The sequence below is a fragment of the Arachis stenosperma genome, chromosome 2 (assembly GCF_014773155.1).
Source record: "Arachis stenosperma cultivar V10309 chromosome 2, arast.V10309.gnm1.PFL2, whole genome shotgun sequence".
Lineage (NCBI taxonomy): Eukaryota > Viridiplantae > Streptophyta > Magnoliopsida > Fabales > Fabaceae > Arachis > Arachis stenosperma.
In genome coordinates, this window is record NC_080378.1 from 25468498 (window position 1) to 25481362 (window position 12865).

The following is a 12865-nucleotide window of genomic DNA, read 5'->3' on the forward strand; positions in this document are numbered from 1 at the left end:
GAATGGAGAAAGGGAAAAATTTATGATCAATGATGATCAACGATGATTGTATGAGATACGGAGGATGGTGATGGAAGTGCGTTATGTGCCATGAGCCGAATGGCTGTATATGTTGATAAATTGGGTTGTTTTGGATTGAACTGTGAGCCGGATGGCTGAGTTATTGCCGAGTTACGGCGGAGCTATGTTGATAAATTGGCTAGTTTTGGATTGAACTGTGAGACGGGTGGCTGAGTTATTGCCGGGTTACGGTGGAGCCATATTGATAAATTGGCTAGTTCTGGATTGAACTGTGAGCCGGATGGCTGAGTTATTACCGGGTTACGGCGGAGCCATTATTGATTGTGACTGAGTATAAATGCATATATGCTATTGAATGAAATGTGAATGTTGCACTTCCACTATCTGAGATACGAGTTTTCCTGGATGAAAGCAGTGGCTAGCCACCACGTGCTCCAGGTGGAGACTTGATACTCTACTGACCTTATGTCATAAGTGTGGCCGGACACTGTGAAAGTTTTGGATGAGCTCGCTCCCGCGGATAGACACCAGTGTGGGTGTTGTATGGATACACACCATTGTGGGTGTTGTATTATTATGATTATGATCATGATGATGATCGAGAATAACTCGAGCTGGGGATGCACGATAGAGGGACAGTCCAATGGTTAGCTACCAGGACTTGTCGGGTTGGCTATATAACCGACAGATGATACCATCAGCCATAGGGCAGGCATACATCATATTGCATATGTCTGAACTGCTTGTGTGTGCCTACTTATTTTGAATTGCCATATCGTATATGCTACATTACCTGATTATGTGCTACTTGTTCTACTTGTACCTTAATTGTGTATTACTTGTCTGTATTATTTGTGTTTGTACAACTGAAAGATCCCTCATACTGGTGTCGGTGGGCGTTGAGCGCTGTTCTTGATGAGATGAATTGGTGATGCGATTGTATGATGATGATGATTATTGAATGAGGTAATTTGAGCTCCCTTGGTAGACGCAGTGAAGTGGATTCACTTGCTCCAGGTGAGAATATGATGTATTGATATAGTATTGTTGAGGCAGAATAACTGATGATGGTTTTGTTTATAATTCTGGTCCTGGTTGTTGGAGAGTTAGCAAGTTGGGAAGCATTTAAAAGATGAATTAGATTTAGCCTTCCCTTATGACAGTTGCCTATTTATGGATTAGCGGGAACATAGGGTGAATGCTTGGTGGAAAGAAGTTTAGGATGCTGAGTGAGTTTTTGTTGCAGTGCATTGTATTTATTTGGCACTTTTACCGTACTGGGAACCCATGGGCCCAGGGTTCTCATTCCGTATATATCTCTTGTTTTTCAGATACAGGTCCAGGTGCTCAGAAGTGAGATGTGGTTCGTTTGAGAGACGGCGAAGATCTTTATTTTCTCTACTTTATATTTTGCTTAGAATCTCTCCACCTTTATTTTGAAAAGTTTACATTATGTTTTGAACTCTTTTGAACTTGTCTATAGAGGCTTTCATGTTCTATTTGGGAGAGATTAGGAGGTTCTGTTGTCTTCTACCTTCATACTGTACCCTAGCCGACCTAAACTTCACGGGTCGCGACTAGTGGCTATTTACGTATGTTATATATATCTATATGTTATCTATCTCTTTATGCCTTTATTCGTATATCGCTTTCGACTTCACGATTTATCTTTTGTTGTCGAACGTGAGTGATACGTCTTCGCAATTTTATTTTTTACTCTTTTCAGGCTTCTCGATTTAATACTCCTTTCAATTATACTTATATTTATATATTAAAGATCCACTTGAGAGTCGTACCACCATAATATCATTGACTTATGACTCGAGCATAAGGATTTGAATATTAGGGTGTTACAAATTTCTAATGGTAATACTGCATCATGGCCATACACCAATTTATAAGGTGAAGTTCATGTTGATCCTCTCAGTGAATTTAGATAAGAACCATAACACTTGGCTTAAAGTTTCATGCCATGTTCGAGGCTTCTTTCCGATGTGCTTTTTAATCAAACTCATCAGGATCTTATTCGCTGCCTTTACTTGCCCACTAGCCTGTGCATAGTAAGGAGTTGAAGTAACCATATTAATACTCCTCGAGGTTGCAAAATTCTTAACTCTCTGACGAGTAAACATAGTCCCTTGGTCAGTACTCAACGTCTGAGGAATTCCAAATCGATGAATAATATGTTCTTCGATAAAGCCTATTATTTCACTTTGACCAACTTCTATTAGGGGAACTGCTTCAACCCATTTCGTGAAATAATCAATGGCTACTAAGATAAACTTGTGTTATTTTGATGAAGGAGGGTGAATCAACCCAATCAAATCTAAAACCCAACCTCTAAATGGCCATGGCTTTATTATTGAATGTAATTTAGCTGCTGGAATCTGTTGTATCGAATTATGTTTTTAACATTCTTGACACGCCTTTGCATAATCAATACAATCTTTTACCATAAATGGCCAGTATACATGATTGCGATACAACACCCATTTCATCTTTTTCCCTGCCTGATCGGCACCACATATTCCATTATGGACTTCGCCCAAAGCAATGTTCTGATCGTCTCGACTTAGGCATCTCAATAAATTCCCATCAATCCCTTTTTTATACAATTCTTCAGCCATTAAGACAAAATTCATTGCTTGTAATTTTATCCTTCTATCAACTGTAATGTTGGGATTTTTTAGATAATGAGCAATAGGCCTTCTCCAATCAGAATTCTCCCATTCATCTATACATAAAACTTCTCTTTCATTTGCTGGTACTAAGATTTGATCGATACTAGATAACTTCTTAAGAGTTTCTGGACCGATCTGATAGCTCGAAGCAATTTGGGCTAACTCATTAGCAATTTCATTATGAATTCTAGGGATATGCATTAAAGAAACTTTTCAAAAAGACGTTAATAACTCCCAAGCAGTTACTAAATATTTTTGTAACGTCTCATTATTACACTTAAACTCCTTTGATAACTGCTTTAAAACCAACTGTGAATCCCCTAAAATTTGAACCTCTAAAGCTCCTTTGCTAATTAAAATTTCAAAACCCAAAATCAAAGCCTCATATTCAGCAACATTATTAGAATAGGGATACTTTAATTCAAACAAAAATTTTGATGGAATACCTTCTGGCAAAATAACAAGGATTTCAACCCCTGCACCATCTTTATGTTTCAACCCATCAAAATACAATTTTCAATAGTTGACTTTCACATCAACTATATTTGCCCCCTGGTGGTGCAGATCTTTCGAATTATCCATGAGAAAATCTACAACAACCTATCCTTTCACTGCTTTTGATGGGACATACTGTAAATCAAATTCTGTCAATGCCAACATCCATTTCCCCAAATGTTCTCTTAACATTGGGAAACTCAGCATATACTTAATAAGATCAATTTGCGCTATAACGTTCACCGATTTAGCCACCATGTAACACTTTAACTTCATGCAAGCATGATATAGGGATAAACACAATTTTTTTGATCGGTGAATACCTTATTTCGATATTAGTTAAAATGCAACTAAGGTAGTAACTGCCCGTTCATCCCATTTTCATCATCTTGGGCTAACATACACCCTATAATATCTTTAGATGCTGCAATATATAACTTTGAAGGTTCAGAGGGACGAACATTCGCTATAATCGGGGCTTTAGATAAATATGTTTTGATTGAATTGAATACCAACTGATGTTTCGTGATCCATTCAAATTTTGAACCATTTTTCAATTTCACCAGGGGTGCAAATACCTGAGTTTGATCTGAAAGATTGGAAATGAATCTTCGAAGATAATTGACCTTACCTAAAAAAGATTGTACTTCTTTCTTCGATTTGGGAGCTGATAACGACAATATTGCATCTGCTTTGTTTTTATCAATAGCAATCACTTTTTTATGAACAACAAAATCTAAGAAATTTCCTGCCGATATCACCAAAGACACATTTCAAGGGATTCATTTTTAACCCTTTCTTTCTCATAGTAAGAAATGCCCTTCTTAAATGATCAATATGTTGACTCACAGAGGTCGATTTGACCATCACATCATCAATATACACGTCCATAATTTCCCAATAAATTCATAGAAAATAGCATTCATTGCCCGCTGATATGTCGCTCCAGCATTCTTCAAACCAAAAGGCATAATGACCCATTCATATGTGCCTAATGCCCCAGGACAACGGAAGGCAGTTTTAGCCACGTCATCTTCTGCAATGAAAATCTGGTTATATCCATAATAACCATCCATAAAACTGAGAATTTCATTTCCCGCTGTAGAATCTATTAACATATCCGCAATAGGCATAAAGTATTCATCTTTTGGAGTAGCATTATTCAAATCTCGAAAATCAATGCATACTCTTAACTTCCCATATTTCTTCATAACAGGAACAATATTCGATACCCACTCGACATAACGTGCAGTCTAAATAAACTTTGCCTTGATCAAGTATTCTATTTCTTCTTTAATTTTTACATTAATTTCAAGAGAAAAACACCTTGGAGTTTGTTTCACAGGTCGAACATTGGGTTTCAATGCTAATCGATGTTCCACTAGTGAACGATCGAGACCAGGCATCTCATGATAATCTCATGCAAAACAATCTTTAAACTCAAGTAAAAGATTGAAGAGCTCAGTTCGAAAAGGATTAACAAGATCTTTACAAATATATGTAATTCAAACATCATCAGGAGTCCCCAGATTAATTTCTTCTAAAGGATCTTGAGATTCGAACCCTTTATAATAGTCATCCTCTTTGATTGAATATTTTTCGAATCCCAGCTGTTCTAAATCATAGATGCAATCAAACGTGAAATCAATAGAATCATCAGAAATAGAAGAAACTTGATCTTTAATTAAATCATCATTACTTTTATTTTCTACACAATGAGCCTCTGCTATTAAATCGGCAGTCCGACTCTCATCATTAGTTTCATTACAAGAAATAGGGAAATCATAACTAAATTTGATTGGAAGTGCCGAATCGAACGTATTACAAGTACTAAACTTACTAACCCTATTTGATTCAACTTCATCAGAAGAATCATCTTTATTTTCTATAAAATGGAAATTATTTAAATAATTATGTAACATTACCAGTTAATCGGAAACCTCCTCAACCTGGTCCATTGAGCAATCTTCAAGGTCTTCAAGAAAGATAGTCCCAACCAGTTGGCTCGAAACCCAAGTCTGGGTAACGTAACTTCCCCGAAAGGCCTTCTGAAGTCAAATAGCACACTTCACAATTATAAGGATTTAGAGACCGATCAACATTTAAGGGCTTCAATTTTTGATTATATATCTTAAAATCGACATGCATTTGTTCGACATACATATTCGAATCTGCTTTGACAATTTCAGGTTTACCCTCCTTAGTCCACAAAAGTACGCTCTGATGCACGGTAGAAGGCACAGCTCCTACGCCATGGATCCAATCTCTCCCTAACAAGGTATTGTAACTAGCCTTCGATGGTACCACCACAAACACAGAATGTCTTTCCGATGACCCCATTTTTACAGTCAAAGTAACCAGCCCTCTCGTTGGCATAGAAGTCCCACTAAAATCGGTCACAGCAATGTTCGTAGGGACCAGATCATCAGGATGCTTTCCTACTTTTTCCAACATCCTCTCAGGCAGAAGACTAATCGCTGCCCCCCATCAATCAATACCTTGTTTATTTTAAACCCATTCAGAATGGCAATAACATGAAGGGGGGCATCGATGAGATATTTATCTTTCAGTAGGTCAGGAAAAAAACCTGGCTCATCTTCTATGCGAATGAAGGAGAAAGCCCCTTTATCTTCTTGATCATAATCCTCATCTGGATTACTCTCGCACTCCCCAAGGTACTCAGTTGGAATGATCGAAATTGTTTTTATCATGTCATCATCTCCTTCATCAAAATACTCATCATCAACATCAACATCTTTATGTTTGTCAACTTCAGAGGATTGAGCCACTGCTTTACCTTTTTCCATCTTTGCAGGTGATGAAATTCCTTGGGATAAGTCTCTCCATCAGACGAAAAGACAATTCGAGAATGCATAGAAGGCGTTGCCCCCTTGCTTACCTCTTTTCTTGTCTCTATTTGAAGTTTCTTATTCTAATTAAAACTTCTTCTTCCACCTCTTCCTCTTGGATAACCTCTAGCTCGACCTCGATAGAAGGCATATTGATTTCGAGAAGATGCTCGATGCCCCCACTGAGGGTTACGTCGATACAGATGATCACGCCTTTAGAATTCCTGACAATTCCTAATCCACTGAATACCTATAGCCTGGGATCGGCTTAAAGGTGCAGTCACATCATGTTGAGTGATCTTTGAACCAGAATTTTCCACATGTCCAATTGGCTGTCTCTGGCGTGCTTGTTCTTCCCTGTGAGCCAATTCCTTCTTCATCCTTTCTTTATCAAAGATTGCTACCGCTTCAGCATCAAAGACGGCGTTACATCCAAGACACAGAGATACGTCCCGATCTTTAATCTTTTGCTGAACCAAGAAATCCAACAAGCCATCTCCCATTTTGCAGTATACAGATCTCACTTGTGACTCGAAATCATCGAGAGCCACATCAAAATCATAGGACATACCAACCATGTTCACCCGCATGCAGGGCTCGACATAGCCGGTGTCAACTTCGAAGGGATCTATATCAACCTTCATCTCCTTTTTGCCATCATCAAATTTCAACCGTCTTTCCATGATTGTTTCTTAAATCAAGTCTCTGAAACGAACACAACTGTTAGTCGAATGACTTGTCGCTTGATGAAATTTACAGTAAGGCTTTCCTTTTAAATCTTTCACAGAAAGCAAAGTTCTACCCTCAGGCAAAACTAATTGTTTATCTTTAAGTAACACATAAAAAAATTGATCAGATTTTGAAATATCAAAACTATATTTCTTTCCACTTTTCAGTTTCAAATCATTCTACTTTTTATTACTAGGAAGTTTCTTCAATAAAGAACAAACATATGGAGGACCTTTCTTGAGTTCGGCTAAATCGACCTCTGTTTCGAAATCGAATTCCTCCTCTGAAGACTCCATGGTTACATAAGCAACCTTTTCTTTTCGAGTAAAGGGTTTACTTTTTGACCTCTGCTCATTTCTATATTTTTCTTTTTCTTTTTTCATGAGTTCAGTCTGTCAAACCTTTTCAGCCAAATAACCCAAATCGGGAATATGCACATTAAGCAGTTTTCTACGCATATAAAATCCTAACCTCATGGTTGCTATTTTCACTATCTCACTTTCGGGTAACGTCCCATAGCATCTACTTCTAGCGTTTTTGAAACGTATCAAGTAATCATCGATGGTTTCACCATCTTCACGTTTCAAAGCCACTAAATCGGTAACTGCTACGTTCATTTTCCCTCGATAAAATTGAGCGTGAAAAATAATTTCTAACTGATTCCATATTGTGATCGAATTTGGTCTAAGATTCAAAAACCAAGTAAATGCATTCTTTGTCAATGACGAAGGAAAAAATTTCATTTTCAAATTTTCATCATTAGCTAGGTTCCCAATCTCGACCAAATAACGAGCAATATGTTTAGTAGTTGATTCTCCGACTTCACCAGCAAACTTTGTAACTATTTTCGGGTTCTTTATCCCTCTTGGCACTTCAGCCATTTGAACAAATTGGGAAAAAGCGGACACAAAATCAGGTTGATTCATAAAACCAACATTCAACCCGACCCGATTTAATACTTCTTCTACAATTCTAGTGACTTGATAACGTTCACTGCCACGTAATCTAGCTATAAGGTCATCAGCATTTTGACCTCGGGGAACCACGTAAGGATTTTCTCGATTCAAAACATTGTTTTCATTTTGCAAAACATTTTCTATTCCTTTGTTATTTCCCCTAGCATTATGCCTTCACCTTCATCATAATCAACAATTCGAGCAATCCTCTCGACTTGTCTAGCAAGTTGCTCGAATCTTGCTTCATGATCAGCCATCATAGGATTCAAAACTGTAGTCATTTGCTGAGTCAATAAATTGATCAAGTCATAATGACTTTCCTCCACTTGTTGTCGATATACTGCCATTGAGTTCGTAGTATTCAAAATGGAGCCCACATTGTAATCACGAGAATACTCGGAATATTGTTGTGGGTTTTGAATGTTATTCTCTCTATTTGTATTCCCAAAACAGACAGGCGAAACAAAACCACCCACCGGTACGGTATAACCTGGAGGAAGACCATAAGGGGACCAACCAGCGGTTAATGGAGGTTGATATGGTGGCACAGGGCCACGTGGGCGAATATTACGTCCAATATTTTTAGTTTGAATAGTCGTGATGACTATACTTTCAGTTCCGATTGCGCCTTCCGATCGTGAAGACACGTCGGCCTGTTGCACCGATACTGGTATGCTTTCATTAGTGGATGAACCACCATTCACCATGGATATCTCATCAGTCATGTGAATGATTTTCCCACTCCGTAATCGCATACACTAAATAATACTCAATTTGACACACTTTGATTTAAAAATGGTCCCATTGGGCGTGCCAATTTGTTTTGTCGATTTTTAGCAAATTGATGGTGGTTTGATATCTAGTGATTTGGGAGGGAAACCTACTTCTCTGTGCGAGTACCAGTTTTCTGAAAGTGCATCAAAGCGTCTTCGATTAGACCGGTATTGAAGGTAAAAAAAATAAAGAAAGTTTATAAATTGATAAACGAAACTTAGAAGTTAAAGTTTTCGAAAAATAAATGTGCGAAAGATGAAAATAACTTGTATTAAAATTTAAAAGAGAACAATAAAATTCATTTGATTAGATCAAAGGGTTTTGACATAGAAACTAAATAACCTGAAGATAAATTGGACAACTTAAATAGCAAAGACTTAGAAAATAAAATTACTTGAAGTGTCAAATTTACAGAAAAGTAAAGTAAATTAAAAGAAAAAAAATGAAGATAGAAGGAACCCTACAGAAAAGATAACTCGATTGCAGATTCAGGAATTCCCTGAGATGTGAGTGTGCTTGAATGTTTTTTCTGAGTAAAAGTTCCAACCCTTATTCCTTAATACTTCTTAGTATTTATAGGCTATCTTACATAACTGACAATTAATTTACAATTAATTACAATTAAAGACAAAATTATAATTTTGAAATACAATTCCTCTTGGTAACCATTCCCGCCGCGTGATTGTAGATATTCCCCATGATTTTCTCGTGTGATAAAAGCCACTAACTCTCTCACTTTCATAACTTATTCGAACAGCTCATCAAAGGCTTTACTCGATTTCTCAAATTGACTCTCCTACTCGATTAGGCTTACTCGATTAACAAAACAATCGAAATCTAAATCTATGCCAATCACTTCCAACCACATGTTCATACGTATATCCTCTCGAGAGACCATACCTAGCTCTTTCCGAATCAATTCACTCATCGAAAAATATTTTTTCGATCAACAACTAGTTATCTGTATTCCATTTTCATTGAGTCACTACTTAATTTTGTTACACCTTCCTGCGCGATCACCTAATTACATAAGCACAAAACGCAGCTAAGTACACGCAATCAGCCTTAATTCACCTAAACATTTGCTAAACTTACAAACAAACTACCCAACGCAAGTTAGTGATATATCTACCTACATTTACTCACAAACGACGTGAATTTTCTCTTAACATCTATAACATACAACGACAATTTTAAAGTGTTTTCTCTTCATTCATAGTTATTACATATTCAATCTCTAGTTAAGGTAATTACGATTTCTTTGTCAATTCAATAATTACAAATAATTTGTAACCCAATAAAAGAAATTAAACTTCTGTTTCAATTTAATATACAATAACCCACACAAAAAATGCCATAACTACATAGCAATTTAATTCAAATTAACATAAGTACTTTAATATGGAAAAACTTACTATTTTTGAAAATAAAAAATCAGGTTGTAGAATAACAAATCCTACATTACAAGACTACAATATTTAACTAATAAAAAAATAAATTACGCGATTAATAAAACTCAGAAACATTCAAATTAATTTACACAAACTTAGTTATACCCAAAATTATGTCGATAATAGAAAAATTTTGCAGCATCGATTCTCTTTTACTTTCACGTACTCATTATAAAACATAGACTGAGCACGACACTAGGTATTTTAGGTTCTAGGAACGTTTTCCTACTAAACACTTTCTTAGCTCCTTAGACCATCTCCAATAGGGAACTCATCCCAATTTATATTTATGGCCCACCTGTCATAAAAAGTAACTCCATATCAACTTTTGCGTCATAAACAGTAAAAAGAAACTCAAAGCATCTCTCTCTCTTCTCCATTACAAGGAACTAACTTTAGTTCATGTTGTGGTCCCACTTAATTAATTAATTAAAATACTTGAAATTAATATAATTAATTTTTTTCAATAATGTAATTTAAATTTTTAAATTTAAAAATAATTCACTATTAAAAGATATTAATATTAAATAAATTCATATATAACAATAATACACAATATATAATTCAGGGTTATGCTAATTTGTAAAATTACTTAATACAAAGAAAAACATAATTAAGCTCTATAGTTGACGAGAAGTATTGTGAAATTGCCATATGTGTTCAATCAAGTCCTCTTTTAATTGTCTATGCTGCTGCCTATTTCGAAGTTGGGCAATTCTTTGAAGAAATTGATGGTATGGTGCAAAATCTTCTTCTCCCAGTTGAGGTTGTGATAAGCCATTTTCGACATCATCATACTCTAAGCCTTGAGCAAAATTTCCTGCATAAGTGTCTCTTTCATCCTCAATAATCATATTATGCAATATAATACAAACTCTCATTATGTTGGCAAGCTTCTTCTTTTCCCAAAAACGAGCTGGACCACGTATAATTGCAAAGCGTGCTTGCAACACTCCGAATGCTCGCTCCACATCTTTTCTTTGCCCTTCTTGGTATTGTGCAAATAACTTGCGTTTCTCCCCTTGTGGTTTTAAAATTGATTTGACAAATGTGGCCCATTCAAGATAAATACCATCTGCTAAATAGTATTCCATAGTATAATTATTACCATTAATAGTATAATTTACCTCCGAAGCACAGTCATTTAGAATATCATTGAACATTGGAGAACGATCTAACACGTTGATATCGTTATTTGAACCAGAAACTCCAAAGAACGCATGCCATATCCAAAGGTCTGAAGATGCTACAACCTCAAGTACTATGGTTGCAACCCCACGATAACCACTCATGTACATACCTTTCCACGCCTTCGGACAATTTTTCCATTGCCAACGCATGCAGTCAATGCTACCCAACATGCCAGGGAAGCCACGACCCTCCTCCATTTGTAGCAGGCGTTGTACGTCATTTGGATTGGGTTTTCGCAAGTATTCATCCTCGAATACCGAAATGACACCTTCAACAAATTTTTTCAAGCATTCAATTGTAGTGCTCTCGCCTATGCGCACATAATCATCAACAGCTTCAGCTGCTACGCCATATGCTAACATCCGTATCGCAGCGGTACATTTCTGGAGTGGCGACAAGCCTCTTCTTCCAGTTGCATCAATCTTCTGTTGGAAATACGGATAGACGTTTGAGAGAGCGTCTACTATCCGAAGAAATACATGTCTTCTCATTCGAAATCTCTGTCGGAAAATGTCAGCATTATACACCGGTTCATCTGCAAAGTAATCTTGGAAAATGCGATCATGTCTTGCTTCTCGATCTCTGTTGATCCATCTACGAGTAATTGGGATAGAGCTTCTATCGATATCTTCTTCTTCTGAATCTTCGAGTAAACACTCATCGAACCAATTATCTATGAGTGTGTTATCTTGCCGTCTTCTTTTGCCATACAAAGCCTCATTAAACATATCATCAAAATTTCTAGCCATATCTAGAAATGTAATTTTTAGTTCTCTTTCGAGGTGAGAAATAAGAGTTGAAGTGGAGTTGCGGAGTCATTGATAGTTGATATTTATAAGTGTGTCTGCAATAAGTACCTTAACGGCTAGTTTTGCAACGACTACTTAACGGCTAGTTTTGCAATGGTTACTTTCATGAACAATAAGGACATAATAATATTGACTAATTTAAAAACTTATATCAGAAATAAATAAAACAAACTACATCACATACTAGTAATACGCAATAAAAATAAGAACATACTACATAACTCTACGAATACAAGGAACCATTAAGTAAACCAGTTGGCGATTATTTTCTCACATGCAATCTCATGAAGAGTGATGAGCGGATAATTTATACGCTTTTTGGCGTTATTTTTAGTAAGTTCAAGCTACTTTTAGGGAAGTTTTTATTAGTTTTTATGTTAAATTCACATTTCTGGACTTTACTATGAGTTTGTGTGTTTTTCTGTAATTTCAGGTAATTTCTGGCTGAAATTGAGGGACTTGAGCAAAACTCTGAAAAAGGCTGACAAAAGGACTGCTGATGCTGTTGGAATCTGACCTCCCTGCACTCGAAATAGATTTTCTAGAGCTACAAAACTCCAAATGACGCGCTCTCAACGGCGTTGGAAAGTAGACATCCAGAGCTTTCCAGCAATATATAATAGTCCATACTTTATTCGGAAATTGATGACGTAAAGTGGCGTTGAACGCCAAGTACATGCTGCTGTCTGGAGTTAAACGCCAAAAACACGTCATGATCCGGAGTTGAACGCCCAAAACACGTTATAACTTGGAGTTCAATTCCAAGAAAAGCCTCAACTCGTGGATAGATCAAGCTCAGCCCAAGCATACACCAAGTGGGCCCCGGAAGTGGATTTATGCATCAATTACTTACTCATGTAAACCCTAGTAGCTAGTCTAGTATAAATAGGATAAGTTACTATTGTATTA

The 12865-nt window shown here is 36.6% G+C and overlaps 1 protein-coding gene across 1 annotated transcript; it reads right to left on the minus strand.

Moving 5' to 3' along the window:
- Positions 1-10576: 10576 nt before the first annotated feature.
- Positions 10577-11896, minus strand: LOC130962721 (uncharacterized). The gene has a single exon (XM_057888897.1). The coding sequence runs from the start codon at positions 11894-11896 to the stop codon at positions 10577-10579; it is 1320 nt and encodes a 439-aa protein (XP_057744880.1).
- Between the last annotated feature and the right edge of the window lie 969 nt (positions 11897-12865).